The following is a 19,805-nucleotide window of genomic DNA, read 5'->3' as shown; positions in this document are numbered from 1 at the left end:
TCTAATGTGTCCAAAAACAAATTTCAGAACAAAAAATATTGAAAGGAACTCATGGGTACAATATGAAGAGGAGCAAATTTACACTTTCATGGGTATTGGCTAAATCTAGCACACTGTTGTCAGTATTTATTATAGAATCATATTTCTTCAATATAAAACTTATAATACTGCAGTGCCTCAGGGACATCATGGTTTTAGAGACAGGTGGGGAATCTGGTACACAATCAAGGAGGTTGACTATCAACCAGTTTCTTCTTACCCCTCTGGGCTTGACTGAAATCAGATTGTGAGCCCCAATGGAGATAGGGACTGAGGTGGATGATGATATGTCTGCAGAATATGGTAGCATTATAAAAAGTAATAAGATAAATAAAACCTTACCATAGCAGTAACATTGTCCACCATTGATCTTGCCCTTAGATCATGCGCTTGTGCAGTAACACTGGCCAGTTGCGGTAGCAGCGGGGAATACCCACAGTGAGCCAGCCAAGCTGATATATTGCTATTATTATCTATAGCTTCAAAATGGTGCAATGTGAAAAGACAGTCAATATTACTAACAGCATCAATAGTCCTTGAGCGCCATACTGTACTAGTAGGTTCATATGTGTGGAACCTGCTGTTAGTTTTCTGTTCAAAAGAATATTTCTTAAGGTGAAGTGTGATAATCAGCAAACAGATTCTTTTTCATAGTTTGCACTTCTCCATTATAGTGTCATGGTTTATATGCATTCAGGTATTTTATGTTGCTTGACAGAATAATATTACATTAACTCATATGACAAGTTCACTACATTATACAGGTATTCACTTTTCTAGGAAAGGGAAAGGAGAAGGTTGAATAAGCTGTATACTGAAATGAACTTTCTTAGATAACATAGACTGGTTTTTATCTGCTCTTCCATGATCCGTTGCGATTTCTCTGGGGCATGACTTTAATCTTTCTAAAAGATGTCCTGATTTCCACTACACTATCCTGTTTAGGAACAAGATATTGCTGTCCTCGACCCTATGTCACCTCTATTTCGTGCTGGCCACAGTTGGCCACAGATGATGAATATTAACAACAATCAGCACAGTGAATGTGAGTATCCTCTATGATGACCCAGGCGATGGAAAACTGGATATTTGCATACATAAAAAAAAAAGGTAGGATCCTGGTTGTCGTTCACATCTGTGAATAGCTTACAGAGTATGTCTAAATTTCCCACCATTTTCCTTTCTTTGCTTCAAGGCATAGAAATTAAAGGGGTTATCCAGGATTAGCAAAACATGGTCGCTCTTTTTTAGAAAGAGCATGGCTCTCGTCTCCAGTTTGGGATGGGTTTTGCTATCAGGTTTATCCACTTTAATGGAACTAGGTTTCAAAACCACACCAAAACTGGAGACAAGGGTGATGCTATTTCTGGAAGAAAGCGGCCATGTTTTTCTAACTCTGGATTCAGAAACTTTACAAATAGTGTTGACTATTTTAGCTCTAATGCAGAATTATGTGTCTCTGTGGCCACAGACTACAAGAAAATCCTGTTCATATATAATATGAACATGTATCAAAACAGGACTGATAGGGTGGAATGTATCACTTTTATCTTTTTAAAAAGTTTCATATAATAAATGTGTAACTTATTACTCTTAAAGGGGTACTCTGGATGAAAAAATGTTTTTAGATCAACTGGTGTCAGAAGTTATACAGATTTGTAAATTACAGTACATCTATTTTAAAAATGGTCTTTCGGTATTTATTAACTGCTGTATGTCCTGCAGGCAGTGGTGTATTCTTTCCAGTCTGGAGAGCAGGAGAGATTTTCTATGGGGATTTGCTACTGCTTTGGACAGTTCCAATCACTGACAGAGGTGGAAGCAGAGAGAACTGTGTCAGACTGGAAATAATACACAACTTGCAGGACATACAGAAGCTGATAAGTACTGGACAACTGGAGTTTTTTAATTGCAGTAAACTACAATCTCTGGCACTATCTAACACCAGTTGATTTGAGTGCCCCTTTAATTCTATTAAAAAATCTCTAACAGTCTTCCAGTACTTATCAGCTGCTGTATGTCCTACAGGGTGGTGTATTCTTTCCAGTCGGATAATGTTCTCTCTGCTGCCACTTATGTCAGGAACTGTCCAGAATTCCCATAGAAAACCTCTCCTGCTCTGGACAGTTCCTGTCACTGACAGAGGTGGCAACAAAGATAGATAGTCTCAGTTATTTAAGGTGTAAAACATGTCTAAAACATATAATAAATTCAACAGTATCATGTACTATAATAAATACGAAAGCATAACCAAATAAAAATCCAAAAGAATGTGCTCTTGCTGAGAACTGTATTACTGAGATTTTGTGGGGAAAATATTGCACTGGATAAAATGAAAGCTTAAAATCTAAAGATTAGATGCGGTTACCTCTGAGCTGCTGAAAGCACGATGTTCCTTCTCCTGACTCAGAAGAATGCCTCAGGACACCATTGCTTGGTTTTGGTGTCTCGTATTCTCGGTCAGGTAGCATAGTTTGTTCACTCTCCTCAGAATTATCCTTGCAGATAGAAAGAGACTGAGGGAATCCAAACATCAGAAGAGAAGAGAAGAAGAGTAAGGCACCGCAGAGCAGAAAACCAGCCCACCATGCGCCAATCCATCTTGGATCTTCAGGTGTTATTTCTAGCTTACCTAAAACACAACACAAACTGATTAAAACATTAACTCTAAATATACATGTATCATACTAAATTATAATGTATATGGTCATTCATACTAAAAAAAATTTTTAGTAATCGACATTCCTTCTGTAATGTAACAAAACATGTAATCTCTAGAGATAAGCGAACCGGGTTCGGGTTCGAGTCGATACGAACCCGAACGTTCGGTATTTGATTAGCTGGGGCTGCTGAACTTGGATAAAGCTCTAAGGTTGTTTAGAAAACATGGATACAGCCAATGACTATATCCATGTTTTCCACATAGCCTTAGGGCTTTATCCAAGTTTAGCAGCCACCGCTAATCAAATGCCGAAAGATTGGGTTCGGATCAACTCGAGCATGCTCGAGGTTCGCTCATCTGTAGTAGTCTATAAGAAACCTGGATGTAGGTTTCAGCACCTTGGACAAGGACACATTTACAATGCTCTATCTGTTCTACATCAGGTTTTCTACAAGTATCACAACAAATATCCAGTCAGGGTCAATAAAGCATGTCACGTAGAAGGGCCTTAGAGCCCACCAGCCATTATATTGCTATAGTCATAGAGTAAATAGACTGCATGGTCTTTTTCATAGGACAATCTTTTACGTATAATCATACAATATTAGAGATGAGTAAGTTCCCAACAGCTGATAAGGATTCTGGCTGTACACTTGTTCTTATGTGTACCGAACTTAGATGTGGGTTTCCTGAGTTGACCCCTGACAGAAAAAGAATACCATTCTGGATTTCCACAGAGCTTCCAGCAATAATCAGGTAGAGGTATTGTACCACTGTGAAATAAGAACTACAAGACACTGTGCTTACAGAAAATAGGGTGTTAGCACATCTTTTAGGACAGAATTAAAGATGATGCAGCAGCACTTTAGTGTAACTATGTATGAATCTACATGATGGATTTTCTACTATAAATTCTGTTAATAATCATCATATCAATGCACTTACTGGTATCAGCAAGTAAAGCGTCAACATAAATCTTGGTACAGAAGGATCCCAGAATAAACCCACAGGCTGGTCCGAATACGAGCATGGTGAAAAGGATACCTGCAATACACAAAAAAAAATTGTTTTAATAATATAGAACAAACCCACTCTGCGCACATGCTGGGATGGTTTGCTTTAAAGTAGAGTGCGATGTAAAATACCAAAAATTCTTCACTAAAAAAAAAACATGAAAAAGGTTTTAAAATAGACTCTACTGCAAAATGCAAGTATGTATTCCTGTAGAAAAGATCACATCATCGCATAGAGATCTATGGCATTAAAATCTGATAGTTATCTATATTATATACTGGTATTATGGAATCACTTAACATTTGACTGGATAAACATATAATCTGCTGATGTACTGTAAGATTATATTCTGCATTCATAGGAGTATACATAGGATGAATCTGCATTTAACACACATGCAAATGCACAGGCAAGGAGAACTGTAAGGTGATGCATTGACTGAGATAGTTTAAAGCAAGTTACTTTTAAGAGAGTTATGGTGCCACCTACTGTTCAAAATATAAAATGTCATTACAAGATTTCTCGCATGCATCCAGTATATACAGTAGTTGCTCCCCAAGCTCCAAGCAAAATATGTTGCACTACTGATCCATACTGATTTTAAAACAACTTCTAGCCAATTGGAATAAATGCCTATATATTTTATACTGTTTCTGTGCTATATCATAATTAAGTGTAGCTATTGAGCAGTGCCAGGCAGTAGTGGCAGGAGTGAAGTGCATGCCTCTACAAATCAATATGGTATTAAACTATTGCCTCAGTATTAATCAAAAAGGGTGTAGTTTTTCCAGAATCAGCACATCCCTTGTCTCCATGGTTGTATCTAGTACTGTAGCTCTTTTCCATTCATGTTAAAGGTGATTAGCTGTATTACCAAACACTGTACATGGATAACAGTGGTGATGTTCCTCAAAAAGAGCTTTCAGTTAAAGTAATCAGACCCGAGATCAGGCCAGGACTTCATTTTTTGCTGAAGCGATTCATATTCAGAATAAATTTCAGTTGTGACTTCATTGAGATATGTTAACCATTTGCAAAAATGTTGCAGTTTACATACAGGTAACATTCAAATCTTTGGTTATAAGCTTCAAAAGAGAAACAAAGTTACATTGTTATTCGGTAATATCTTATTGTATGACCTATTGTGCTATAGGTTTAAAAGGGTTATCCAGCATATATCAAACAAAATGCCATTGGAGATTAGCCAGGAGTTACCACTTTAAGAAGACATCACTAAGGTTATTAATATTCCTTTTCTAAGTTCTTACTTAGAGCCTTGGAAATCTATTTTACCCAACAGAATGTATCGATGCTCCATCCAATTCAGTATAAATTGATTTGAATGAGGATGAAGTAGAGAGATAATCAGGCACAAGATTACTTGTTGCACTTCTTAACGCTCCCTCACAGGCACTCTGAATAAGATAATCCTGTCATCACCATAATAAGGGATGGAAAATAATGGAGTGCTCCACTAATGTAGCTTAGTACAATGCTTTATTTTCAGTATAGTAAAAGAGGCAATATGGGACCATTGTACATCAGTGCATTTTGTTGCAGGAATAGACAGGAAAGCTTCTCCGTCACTGTATGTTAGACATATTTTGCTGCTCTGTGCATCTTCTTTAAACTAGGGTCGCATTGTGCACATACTAAAATTGGACGACAGTTCTACCAACAAAATTACATGGATGTAAATGTAAAAAACTCAAGGATGTAAATTTGAACAATTATTTTCTTTACCAATTTCTCTACATTACTTTACAGCTACCAGCATTTCTCTAATTTACAGGTAATACCAAGAGGGTTAATCACTGTGAGGTCATCAGGAACTTGACCACAGATAAAGCCCCCAGTTCTCAGAACTGGGGGAAAGAGACTGATGAGGTAATTACAAGTTTGGAACAAATTGTTAGTCTGCCGGAAGAGGGATGATTTAACATGAATTTTACCTAACCGGATAACCCCTTTAAGTGTGTGTTTACACTTTTAGGCTATGTTCACACTGCATATGAATCCGTCCGTAGTGCGAACCACGAATATACGCACGTAGTTTTGAGGTTGATGCGTTCGCTTGAAAGTATACGATATACGCCCGCACAGTGCACACTACGTATGAGCTTACAGCCGGATCGTACACGGCGCCGTGAAAAATGAACAAGACCATTGTTTGAGGACGGAAATGTTGAAACTCACGGCCGTGTATTTCCATGCGGTCCCGTACGAAGTACTTATTTCAGCCAAATTGAACTTGATTTTTCGATCCAAAAGGTTCTGTGTGGTTTACGGGGCTGGGCCAAGATTTCCAAGTAAATGAACTGCCTCAGATCGCTTCGAAAAAAGCTAGGGAAGCATAACTGTATGTTCGCGGTTCGTACGCATCCGGCCGCATGTCTATTTTTCCCACGCCCGAAGTTTTAGCCGCACATGTACGGCGGCGTACGAACTACGGACGGACTCATACGCAGTGTGAACATAGCCTAAGTTTTAGTGATTTGGTTTTTCTTAATTCCGACTCCAGGAGTGCATAAAGAAATAGAGAAGTCTTAATCTTTCCTTTATACATTTCCCCATGTACCCTTTTCTGATTTTCCTCTTTCAAGTGCAATTTCACAGCTATGTGCAAATCTGTCCCCTATGTATACATCCTTTACTTCCACTTCCTGTCTTTTCCCCCATCGTACCCAGCATGCCTAGAGGCTAGGCTTTAGTCCCTATTCTAAGATCCACACAGTATAGACCTCACCCCCTATTACAGCTACACATGCCTCTGCCTGGCTACTCTCACACACGCTCCTCCCTAGTGGCTCAGTGGTTAGCAGTGGTCAACCCTTTCAGCACTGGGGTTCTGAGTCTATAATGTTGCCCCACCATGATCATTTTAACTACCTAGTAATCAATCAATAATTCGCTGTCGGAGATACTTGTACCGTATGTACACTTTATTACATTTTCCAACTCATGATACAGATCAGAAAAGTTCAAGTGACAGTTGTTGGAATATGTAATGTAAGAGAGCGAAATACATTTAATTTATCCATGCATGTAATGAAATGTGAACCCTGAATTCTATCTACGTTGCCTACATACAACGAAAGCGAAATGTTCATTAGTAAAATCATCAAATACCCTGCTTAAAATGCAAGGTCCTTTGTGAATCACATCTTCAGCATCATTAGAATATCATACAAACGGAGCTCTTTTGATTTCACTTCATACATATTCATAGCCTGAGGGCTGTGTCAACAGTGCATGTGCCTGGAGCCTTTTTCTTCTAGAGGACAGTAATGGCAACAAATTTGTCTCCAATCCACGGGGATGACGCACTACAATACGATACAATATCTCGAATACTATTACAAGACACAGTGTTTGCGCAGTGTACAAAAATACATAAGATATAAAAGTAGCAACATATACCTGTGTAAATGAAAGCAATACATAAGGTAATGTTAAAAGTCTTTGTGCTGCTGACCTAGGACACAAAAAGTAGACTAGAGGGATTTTTCAGATTGTAATATAACTTGCGTATGGAGTAGTACCACAAACTATTTCTCCTAATTATAGACATGGCTCCTAATATTCTCAAAACTATTCCCACAAATAATGTTGGTTTAATTATACTACAATAAATGTAATAAAAAAAAACTCCCATTGTTGTATGTAAATGACACATTGATGATGATGTTATTGTTGTTTAATTATTATTAGTGACTAGAAAATGTACCCGGCGCTGCCCGGGTATAAAGTGTCAGTGTGTTAATTAGATTTGTTCTGAGGTGTCCAGGAGGCCAAGCTAAAGGTATTGTTTCATCTGAGTTAATCAGTGGAATTAGTGTATACCTGTAGTGCATAGTTGGAGGGGTTCTGTATGCCTACAGGTGTATGGTTTTTAGGGGCTGTATACCTATAGTGTATAGTTGGGGGGGTCTTGTATACCTGTAGTGTGTAGTTGGGGGGGGGGCTGTATACCTGTAGTGTATAGTTAAGGGAGGTCCTGTATACCTGCAGTGTATAGTTGGTGAAGGTCCTGTATACCTGTACTGTATAGTTCAGGGGTCCTGTATACCTGTAGTATATAGTTGGTGCTTTATACCTGTAATGTATAGTTGGTGGAGGTCTTGTATACCTGCAGTTTATAGTTTGAGGGTCCTGGATACTTGTAGTGTATAATTGGTGGAGGTCTTGTATACCTGTAGTATATAGTTCGGGGTCCTGTATACCTGTAATGCATAGTTTGAGGGTTTTGTATACCTGTAGTATAGAGTTGGTGGAGGTCCTGTATACCTGTAGTGTATAGTTTTGGGGTCCTGTATACCTGTAGTGTATAGTTTGGGGTCCTATATACCTGTAGTATATAGTTAGTGGAGGTTCTGTATACCTGTAGTGTAAAGTTTGGGGGTCCTATATACCTGTAGTATAGAGTTGGTGAGGGTGCTGTATACCTGTAGTATAGAGTTGGTGGAGATCCTGTATACCAGTAGTGTATAGTTTTGGGGTCCTGTATACCTGTAGTGTCCTGTATACCTGCAGGGTCGTATTTACCATTAGGCACCCATGGTCTGGTGCGTAGGGTAGCACCTTGCAGAGGAGCAGTACCCTCCCGTTCAGACTTGCCAGAAAATATGGTGTCTTTTCGAGGGGGGTATGGCGGTATTGGTCAGGTCTGGTATAGCGGTGTTATCCAGTCACAGTATGACGGCATTGGTCAGGTCTGGTATGGCAATGTTATTTAGTCACAGTGTGTCGGTATTGGTCAGGTCTGGTGTGGCGGTGTTCTCCAGTCACAGTGTGGCGGTATTGGTCAGGTCTGGTATAGTGGTGTTATCCAGTCACAGTATGGCGGTATTGGTCAGGTCTGGTATGGCAGTGTTACCCTGTCACAGTATGGCGGTATTGGTCAGGTCTGATGTGGCAGTGTTATCCAGTCACAGTATGGCGGTATTGGTCAGGTCTGGTATGGCAGTGTTATCCATTCACAGTATGGCGGTATTGAACAGGTCTGGTATGGCAGTGTTATCCAGTCACAGTATGGCGGTATTGGTCAGGTCTGGTATGGCAGTGTTATCCAGTCTTAGTATGGCGGTATTAGTCAGGTCTGGTATGACAGTTTTATCCAGTCACAGTAAGGTGGTATTGGTCAGGCCTGGTGTGGCGGTGTTATCCAGTCACAGTATGGCGGTATTGGTCAGGTGTGTTATGACAGTGTTATCCATTCACAGTATGGCGGTATTAGTCAAGCTTGGTGTGGCGGTGTTAAATGTGACGTCTGGAGCTATTACCTACCAATCCTGATGCTAATTGGTGAGTGAGGATGGGGCATCTTCAGTTTTAGTGCTTATGGCAGCAGCAGCTGGTAATACTGCCCTGTATACATGTACTGTATAGATGGAGTAGGGGGTCCTGTATACATGTACTGTATAGATGGAGTAGGGGGCCCTGTATACATGTACTGTATAGATGGAGTAGGGGGTCCTGTATACAAGTACTGTATAGATGGAGTAGGAGGCCCTGTATACATTTACTGTATAAATGGAGTAGGGGGTCCTGCATACATGTACTGTATGGATGGAGTAGGGGGTCCTGTATACATTTACTGTATAGATGGAGTAGGGGGTCTACCAGTTATTTCTGTGGATGTGTTGTGAGGCAGCTGCCCTAGCATCCATTCAGATTCCAGCTCCCTGTGAAAATAAAAGCCGTAATCCTATTGGTTGCTAAGGCTCCCAACTGCCGTTTACTGCTGGAGACATGCAGCTAATTATATCACCGGTGTTTAGAGTGTGGAGACTTTCCCATTCATCTTTATGGGGCGCCGCTCTTCCCCCTTCCCTTCCCCTCCTGTACATCTGGCAGGGACGGGACCTTTGCAATAACCTTCCCGGGCACCCAATGTATCTGTGTTCCAAATTTGGGGTCAAACGGTTCAGGCGTTTAGAAGTCTATAAGGGACAGACAGACAGACTTTTATTTTTATGATATAGATGAGCGAATACTGTTCGATAGATATAGGATCAAATAGTAAGGTATTCGATAGTATAGAATATTATGCCGAATATTCGATAAGTGTTCAAATTCCCTTCCCTTTCCCTGAGGTGTCATTGTGGACTTCGTGAACCTCCAAGTGGTCGAATAGTTGTTTTTCAATAATCAAATACTTGTTCCCATAGGCTTTAATAAGATCGAATATTCGGTCGAATAACAGGGAGATATTCGTACGAATATCAAATATTCGAATATTTCACTATTTGCTCATCACTTATTATTATTAGCCAGGAGTGTCTGCCATGACCACAGCTGATTTCTGTTTCAATGACAAACACTCCCTCTATTTTACAGTCACCCTATTGAGTAGTCATAGTCGAAGGTTAGAGCTTTCCTGTGACTTTTGGTTAGCAGCCTAGTGACCACTCCAGAAAACAACGGTTGGAGGGTGGCCACATCTAGCCTTGTTTCCCACATTGAAACTGCAATTTAGAGAGGGTAAATAGCGGTGGTTCCAAGAAGCACTGGTACCCAGCCTAGATGTCCTAGTTGGGAGCTGAATGCACCATCCAACTAACACCGTAAGAATGGTTTTGAAGGTTAAGCACCTTCTTTATCAGAACCTACCTCATACATAAACCCTGATTTTTTTTTTTATATTTTACAAGGTAATTGTTGAAACAGAAGGGTATCAGTTAATTAGGACTGGTAGGTCAGTCAGCACTTTTCAGCATTTAAATACTGGTGGCTGAAAAAGTTGGATGCAGCCCTATGGAGTCCTTAGGGCTGCATCCAATTTATTGCACAGCCGGTATGCTCCCATAACTTCATCTTCAACTCCTGATGAAGTTATGGTAGCATAACGGAACGTGTGGGGTGTAGGTGTTGTGTGCCGGGGTAGTCCCGCTATTGCAGTTATTGTTTACACTATGGTCTCATTCATGTATACTTGAGTTTGTTTTGATTATTTTGTTCTGATTATCTTTTTTGTTACAATATACAGTGCAATATTGGCAGGATTTGTATTGTGAGAGTTTTACCCCACCTGGCACATTACTTGTTGCCCCTTATTGTGTGGGTACTTGTGTTGTTACTAGAGATGAGCGAACCTCGAGCATGCTCGAATCCATCCAAACCCAAACTTTTGGCATTTGATTAGCGGTGGCTGCTGAAGTTGGATAAAGCCCTAAGGCTATGTGGAAAACATGGATATAGTCATTGGCTGTATCCATGTTTTCCAGACAACGTTAGAACTTTATCCAAGTTCAGCAGCCCCCGTTAATCAAATGCCGATCGTTCAGGTTCGGATGGAATCGAACCCGAACCCGGTTCACTCATCTCTAGTTGTTACATCTTAGCCTTCTTAGGCTTTTTAAGTGGTTTTAACATGTGTTGTTGTTGTTTTTCTAATAAACTATTGCTAATTTTGTAATTATTCGAGTGTGCATAAGTCTGTATTAGTCTAGTCGATTTTTTCTTTGTTGTAACTGATTTCTATTTTTTGACTGGCTATCTTTTTGCACCTCTACACTTGATGTTTAATATGCGGTGCCCACCACATCATTCTCTTTTTCATGTTTCCGAACTCATTTGGACAGGTCCACTGAACACTATATACAGTACAATGTTTTCTGGAAAATGTCATTCAGCAAAAGTGGATCCAGCAACAAGGAGAGGTCTGAGTCCTTTCTTTATATTTCCCATTACCAATTCTGGATTTGGTTTAAGAAAACTAAAGGAGAAACTGCCACAAAAAAAAGTATTTTAAAAAGTTTATTAATTCAATTTATTTGAATATATTTAGCTATATGACCACAAAATCCATATATGTAGACCTTTTTTTGTATGTTGGTTTTCCATATCATTAAGCTGGCCATCCACCTTACATTAGGATAAACATTGGTACTTAGAGTGTATAGACCACTTACAAGAAACCCACTGGACAATATGACATACCCAACTACTAGATGTAAATGAGGTGTACTCCAGAAACCTCAGGTGCTAATGTCCGGTTTAACCTGTGAAAAATATACTCATGCTATTAGGAAATGGAGGCCCACTCTATTCTCTTTTCCAATAAGGGCTTTGTGCCACTAGCTATTATAGCAAGCAGTATAGGAGATGAGAGTTCATTTAGTTTCTAATGTAGAAGTTGAAATTGTGACATAAGTAATGTTTATGCCATAGGCAAGAATAGTCTATTATAATAACTACATCTTTTCTTAGGCAGTGAGACAGAACACCTTGCAGAGCTGTAACCGATGGTGCAGCAATAGGGAAAAGCAGTATTATATGTCACAAAATATCATTATTGGAGTTTGTATGTTTTTAAGTTATACAGATATATCAATCCCTTTTTAAAGGGGTTGTCTGGGAAGCAGAAGACGGCCAAGGCCTTCTGCTCCCCAGTGCTCACTTCTTCTAATTTCACATTTCGGAAGTACAGCCTACAAGGGGTGGAGGTGAGGATAAGTCCCAACCATGGTAGTTCATCAGCTGATGAAGGACATGTCATGTCTGTCCAAAACGCATGCTGATTGTAACATTGAATATATAAAGTAAACTTATTAATCAGAGCCAGGCTCTTCCCTACTTGCCTTTATACCCAAGCACAGGGCCACTACCTTGCTCCTGATTAACCATCATAACGCTCTGATATTAAACCTTCATTTACGATGCTACTAATAGGCTCTTAAATAGGAAACGGCAGAGGATGCTTCTTGTTTTCCCTTTAATGTTCTCTTCTTAGCATGTGGTATCTGTGATTTGCTCATAAAACTCTCACAACCTATTTCAACCTGTCGATTAAAAACTAGACTATAGTCATTAACAAAACAATCATCATTGAGACGATGGACGCCGACACATACCAAAAGAATACCTTGTGTAAATGACTGAAATAATATAATAGCATTTGCAGTGTTAATATTTTACAGATTGGGCAATTTTTATACCTCCCATTACAATATTCTTTCAAGCAGTATACCCAACCATATTCTCAGAGAATCCTATATTATAGTATATATACTAATCAAATTTAACCACCAGGATACTCATGTCATGGATCATTAGACTATTTTCTTTTTCCATATATTTAGTATATTACCAATGTTTAGATATATGGAATTCATAGAAGGGATTATGACATCAGTCAGAGTTGTAATGTTTTCTCCCCTGCATTTACCTAGGACAGTGATTTTCAATCTTTTTTGAGCTGCGGCACACTTTTTATACTTAAAAAATCCCAGGCGCACCACCAACCAAAATGGCACAAAATGACACTCAAACAGTACATATTATACATATAGTTAATAATATAGATTCTAAATGTATTTATACTCACTCAGTGTGAAACCTGGGCCTGTTTTCTTCTCCCCCCTGTGCTTCTCTCCCCCATGCTTCTCTCCCAAATGCTTCTCTCCACCGTGCTTCTCTCCACCGTGCTTCTCTCCACCATGCTTCTCTCCTGTGCTTCTCTCCACCATATTTCTCCCCCCTACTTCTCTCCTGTGCTGTTTTCTCCTGTTTCTCTCTCCCATCCTCAGGTTTCTCTCCCCCCCTTCCTCCTCACCTCCTCTGAGATGGTCGCCGCTGCTGTCCGCCTCACCCACTGGACGCCCGTAGGGCCCGGACGTGCTCCTCCAATCAGCGGAGACAGGAAGCGTGGTGCGCTGCGACGTCCGGGCACTACAGGCGGCCAGTAGGTGAGGCGGACAGCAGCAGCGGGGCGATCTGCAGGGGCACCATAGTTTGGGGAACTTTCCCCGCGACACACCCGACCATGTGTCGCGGCACACTGGTTGAAAATCACTGACCTAGGGTATTTAGAAGCCATTCTACATTTTAGAAAGCACTTGGTTATCTTTGGCAGTCCTAATGCAAGTGAATGGTGCAGCAGTCAAGAATGTGCACAGTCGATCTATTTACTTTGAGGACATGTTTTCGTGATTGGTGGGAATCCTAGAGGTCAGACCCCATCAAGTCTCTCCCATGCTGCACGAGGCTTCTCTCACATTAAACTTATTCCCAAAACTCAGCTTTAAACATACCTTAAAGACTCTTCTCTTCAGGCACGCTTATAACATTCCTTAAATTTTGTTTCCCCTTCTGCTGTCCCCTCTCCTTTTACTCTATACTGTATCTCCAACAGTTCCATGCACTTTTTACCTGTACTTAGACATTGGCGGTGACTGGCTCACCCAACACATATAGGCACTTTCTGTTTCTATGCACAATGGCTGGACCATCGGCAAATAAAGCACTTGTTGCCTCTTGTGTCACCCCCAGTTCTCCTAGTATGTAAGCCCTTGCAAGCAGGCCTCTCACTCCCTTTGAATCTTTATTTATTTTAATTCTTAAAAGCGACTCTGTACCCACAATCTGACCTCCCCCCCCCCCCCCCCACACACACACACACCAAATTGCTAGTACCTTTAGATAGCTGCCTTTAATCCAAGATCTGTCCTGGGGTCCATTTAGCAGGTGATACCGTTATTGACCAAAATAACAACTTTTAAACTCGCAGCCCTGTGTCAAACTGGTGTGGCCTAGAGTACCCATGCACTAGGATTGACCCCCCCCCCCCCCCCCTTCATCATTAGGAATGCCTCTAGAACTATTTCTCCTATTCATCCTCTGACTGAACACTGCACATGGGCTGGATGGTTAAGGCACCTGTACACTATTCAAACAGGTGAGGAATAGAAAAAATCCTGCCATGGGGCATTCCTAATGGTTAAGCGGGCGGGGAGGAGGAATGGAAGGGTGTGGCACTCCTAAGGCACAGACACTCTAGGCCACGCCAGTTTGACACAGGGCTGCAAGTTTAAAAGTAATTTTTTAGGACAATAACTGCATCCCCTGCCGAATGTACCCCAGGACAGATCTTGGACTAAAAGCAGCTATCGAATGGTACAAGTGGTTTGGGGGGGATCAAATTGTGGGTACAGAGTCAGCTTAAGTCTGTAATATGTAAATGTAACCTATATGTGTATTAGGAAAAAAAAATGCTGCGGAATCTGTTGGCACTTAACAGAAATTATGATGATGATGATGATGATGGTGATAATGATGATTATTATTACAATTTTTAAATGCCTTTTATTGTTTGAACTGTAGAGGATTCACATCAGGAATACATTTGTGATTAAATGTGTGGAGCTTGGAGTAGGGTGCTGTCATCTTATACAAAAGTACCTTTCTTAAAGTCATAATGCCATAGCCCCCCCTTTACTTTTGCTTCATTATCTCCCTGCTGAAGAGGGGGCCCAACTGCTGTGAAGCCCCACCTAGACGACACTGTCCACTGATCTTAGAGCAGAAAGGAGACACATGCAAGATACTGTATATCAGATGGGCAGCACCTAAGCTTTTGGATTGGGCGCACATAGCGTAAGATTATTAGACTTTTTTCAAACTTTTTTCTTTTTACTTTAACAGTAGTTTTACTTGTGTTCATTAACTAGTGATTTGCTGATTACGGTTACAAAACACTTTGCTACCACTGTAGAGTGGTGTAGTGTTTACGTCAGCATTATACTGACAGGCTATCTACACAGCCATGCCTCCAACACGTTTACTCATATCTACCAATGATATGGATACTGACAGCAAACCTATTTATATAACTAAAAAATGTAAGTTGTTCTCCATCAATACGCACTCAATATGATAAAATATTTAAATCATTATTCAACTAAGTAAAGCGTTGGAATACTTATGTCAATGTAAGATTTCCATTTTTCCTTTCCATAAATTAGCAAAGATCTAACATTTAAAAAGATCTAACATTCTCTTTTTACATTGCCATTATGGGGCATGGCGTGGGGAATGATAGGGGGCTTAAATGTATTTTCCTTTCAGCATTCTTTGCACAACTGTCAAAAACTTTTACACAAAGTAAGTATGCTTTTAAAAATAGAAGTCTTAATAGTTTAATTTTTATGAACAAAATACAAAATGAATGAACAGAAGAACTTGCACACAGTTGCTATGACTGGAAATGTTGGGACCCTGACACGGACTTTAGTTTGTAAGATACAACTGAGACTGCGCTTTTGGTCATTCATTTGTGTTTATTCTCTGTGTTATTTGCATTTGTCTCTGTCTGAACACTGTCCTACTCCTTCTGCCTAGCTTATTGATTCTCCTGCTCAATCACGTTGTGACCAGACCCCAGACTTCCTATATATATATATATATATATATATATATGTTCTCAGTCTGTTAGCTCTTTGCCAGCTATAAGTCTTGCTCGTGTATCTTGTACTCATCTCTCTGCCTGATATATCTGGTTGTCCTGACCCCGGCTATCATTACCTGACTCCTTTCTATCTGGCTTCCCTGACATTGGTTTTTGTTTCCTGATCATTCTTCATATTCTGACTGTGTACCTTGCTGCCGTTTGGTTTAACCCCAACTTTCTGACTTTTCCTTATTTCTAAGTTTGTCTTGTCAGTGTTACTGCAGGTTAGGGACTGATGCCCAGTTGCCCACAGTGACCTAGTGCTGTTCGAGGCAAGTAGGGAGGGACAGTGGGCGGGGACAAGTTCAGGGTTCACCAGTTGTGTCCACCCTGTCCTTTTCTGGCTGAACTTGACATGCGGTTTGTGACAAGAGTTTTTTGGTTTTCTTTCTGAAACTTAACAGGGTTCCAATCTTGGAGAACTAACTCCTGTTGTAGATTTAGTCTGGCTCTAGTCCTTTTGCCTCTTTATGTTAAACCAGACAGACTGAATGATGATAAAATCAGGGCTTTTGGGGGGAATAATGTAAACTGCATAAAACAAATGATTGGGGGTATCCTAGGAAAATACCAAAATATCCAGATACCCCTGGATATTTTACCCCTTTTAATTGTTTCTTGGATAAATAGACTTAGACTTCACATTTGATTTCCACACATTCTATCCTACTGCAGCAAGTATATAGTGTATAAATGTGAACCTCATGTACACGTCAAGTGTAGCAACCACAATATTTATACAAGGCATTCACTTGCACTGATTTTAGTTTGTACATGAAATAAGCTAACAGATGTAATAATTTAAAAGGGTTGTCCATCTAAAATAGACTACTGTCATCCATATTTCGCCTGGAAACCCCTTTAGGCTATGTTTACACTACGTAAATTAACGGCCGTTGTTTTCACTCAGCCGGAAGTGTGCGCCTAAAACTAGAAATATGGCCGTAGAAATATGGCCATATGGGCTAGTCGTGAAACTACGGCTGTTATTTAATTTTGCTTCCTAGCCTGTTTCTAAGAGGGCTGAAACAGGTCATTCATTTGGAATTCTGTGCCCAGCCCAAAAAAGCACACAAAGAATTTTTAATTTCAAAATCAAGGTTAATTAGGCTGAAATAAGTAATCCGTGCGCGGCCGCATTGAAATCCACGGCCGTTGTTGGAGCATTGACGGCCGGAAATAATTGATATGTTCATTTTTCACTGGGCTGTATAAACAACTGCCATTGTCTGATACGTAGTGTGCATTGTACGACCGTAGTTCGTATATATTGCAGCCATGGTATAAACCTCAAAACAACGGCTGTAAATTTGCGGCGAAGACTACAGCCGTAGTTTTACGAAGTTTAAACATAGCCTTAAGATAACTCTAATTATAATATTTAAATGTGTTATCAAAAAATTACCTATTGTTTAATTATTGATTTGTTTTCATGTTAAAAGATCACTGTCATGAAAACTCACTTTTGACATACTGTCATACTGTTGGGACCTTCAATTATACAGCATTCACTCCCCGGCCAATTCCAACAATGAGGCTACATTGTCAAAATTAGAGGAGCGATGGCGCTGCTGCTGCACTTTTTCCCCTTGGCTATATCTCCTAAGACCTGCTGTGATGAGTAACTTTTGACAAGCATGGTGATATGTCAGAAGTTATTTTTCATGACAGGTACTATTTAAATAATAAAGTTAAACGATTTTGTAAGGATTTTATCATTTTCCATTTTTCTATCTATATTATTAAAAAAAAAAAAAAAAAAAGAAATCTTGCAGTTTTCACCACTAGGGGTCCTTTTACATGGCCCAATATTCAACTGCGTATGGCTTCAAACAAGCAGCCATTAGCAGTTCCTTCACAAGCCATGATAAATTGCGCAGCCAGGCCAAACAAAAGGTCACTGTTTCGATACATTGATACATTCTCTTTAAAGCTACCCATTTAAATTTATAAATTTCAACAATTGATTTTTTTTTTTTGTGACATAGTTGATAAAGTTGGGTGTGTCCTTACTGTGTTGATCCAGAAAAAAAAATTGTGTAGCAGATTCAATTTACCCCATACTATCTGGCAGGTTGGTGTTATAAAGCAATGGTGGCAGGTCAACGACTACCAGATGAGTTTTACAATTTGCTTCCAGCAACTGCAGCTACTCAATTTTCCACTAGATGGCGCTCAAACATCACATTATCACAGCATTTTTTTTCCGTAGTATTTTCACCGTTCCAAAATCAATAATAATAAGACCAGCTATATTTCAGATAAGCATATGGCAGCTTTTATATTATTTAAGCATAATAGCAGCCAGCATTCATTGATGCGTAACATACACAAAAATAATGCATCACAATAGCAGAAGAATAATCCCCACACATGCCTTGTCTCTAGACTTTAATATCAAACTGAAATAAAGAGCTTAAAACGTGTTGACCAAAACAATTAAATAGCATACATGGTGTAAATTTTTATTCATAGACAACTCCAGTGATGAATTTGGAAGAGATCCATAAGGAACCTCACAGCACCCGTGTGGATAATCTTAAAGCCTTGCTTGTCCCACATTTCTGGCTAGTGCAGGGCTGAAAGATTTTACATGTCTGTGTGTGTCTGTGGAGGGATTACAGAGATATATTTAACACATAGCGGAGCTTGTCATGTTTTGCTCAGTGTTATGACGACCATCTGTTAGGCCTGTACATAGGCAATGAGGCCACTATCAGTCTAATTTGTTACTATTTAAGATTATAGTACAGTATGTTACTCAGGACCTGATATGTTATTATTAGTGTTGAGCACTAAAATCAATAGGACACTCCAGCATTTATCCTGTTGCTCCCTGTGCAGCAAAGGGGACGGTGTCTGGTTCACCTTCAGGCTGGGTTCACACTACGTATATTTGAGGCTGTATGTTTGAGGCTGTATAGCAACCAAAACCAGGAGTGGATTAAAAACACAGAAAGGCTATGTTCACATAATGTTGTAATTGAGTGGATGGCCGTCATTTAATGGCAAATATTTGCTGTTATTTTAAAACAACGGCTGTTGTATTGAAATAATGGAAGTTATTTACCGTTATATGGCGGCCATCCACTCAATTTCAACATTGTGTGAACAGATCCTTTCTGGGTTTTCAATCCACTCCTGGTTTTGGTTGCTATGAGGACCTGACATGAGGACCAAATACAGCCTGAAATATACATAGTGTGAACCCAGCCTGAAGGGGTAAGTAAACAAAATGTACAAAAATTACAACAAAGAAATGCAATAGGTTAAGGTCCAATACACGCGATTTTTAAAGACTAACGATAAACGATAGCAAACAAGATTGTTTATCGTTAACCTGAAATCGTTCATCATATTACACAGAACAATGGTCGTTAGTTACGATCGTTATTGCGATCGTTACTATGATCGTTTACTGCTTCCGATCCCAGCAAAATAATGAACAATGTGCAATTACATTAAACGATTAGTGAAAAAATGCGGAACTTGAGAGAACGAATGTGGAATTAAAGCAAACAATTAGCGAACGAGTAGCGAACGATTAACGATAATCTTAGGTTTAGCTCTAAATCAATGATCAACGACACAAACAATTTTTCAATCGTTGCCTGCAATTAAATTTGAAGAATATAACAATTTTTTTGCACGATAATCGTCCTGTGTAATAGGGCCCTTACTGTAAGACACATTGGAACTCCTGCAGTATGCTGTCAGCTGGTTGCTATGGGCAACAAGTTTCTAGAAATCTTCTCCTGTACCTTCCCAGATTTCAGGTGCCATCATGCTTGTTTTGGTGGCCTCTCCATAATCCAGGCTCTCCATAATCCAGGCTGCACAGCCAGCAGGCCTCAGACATAA

The 19,805-nt window shown here is 39.8% G+C and overlaps 1 protein-coding gene across 1 annotated transcript in view; it reads right to left on the bottom strand.

The window, feature by feature from the left end:
* SLCO3A1 (solute carrier organic anion transporter family member 3A1) overlaps positions 1 to 19,805 on the bottom strand; it is a 241,036-nt gene that overhangs the window by 73,180 nt on the left and 148,051 nt on the right. The window contains exons 3-4 of the mRNA XM_069956689.1: positions 3,647 to 3,745; positions 2,408 to 2,671 (exon numbers count right to left, since the gene is read on the bottom strand). Coding sequence (XP_069812790.1) covers positions 2,408 to 2,671; positions 3,647 to 3,745 — 363 coding nt within the window. The remainder of the gene's footprint in view (positions 1 to 2,407; positions 2,672 to 3,646; positions 3,746 to 19,805) is intronic.

Source organism: Dendropsophus ebraccatus, chromosome 1 (assembly GCF_027789765.1).
Source record: "Dendropsophus ebraccatus isolate aDenEbr1 chromosome 1, aDenEbr1.pat, whole genome shotgun sequence".
NCBI lineage: Eukaryota > Metazoa > Chordata > Amphibia > Anura > Hylidae > Dendropsophus > Dendropsophus ebraccatus.
The sequence above is the reverse complement of the archived record's forward strand: the minus strand, read 5'-3'. Positions and strand labels throughout refer to the sequence as shown.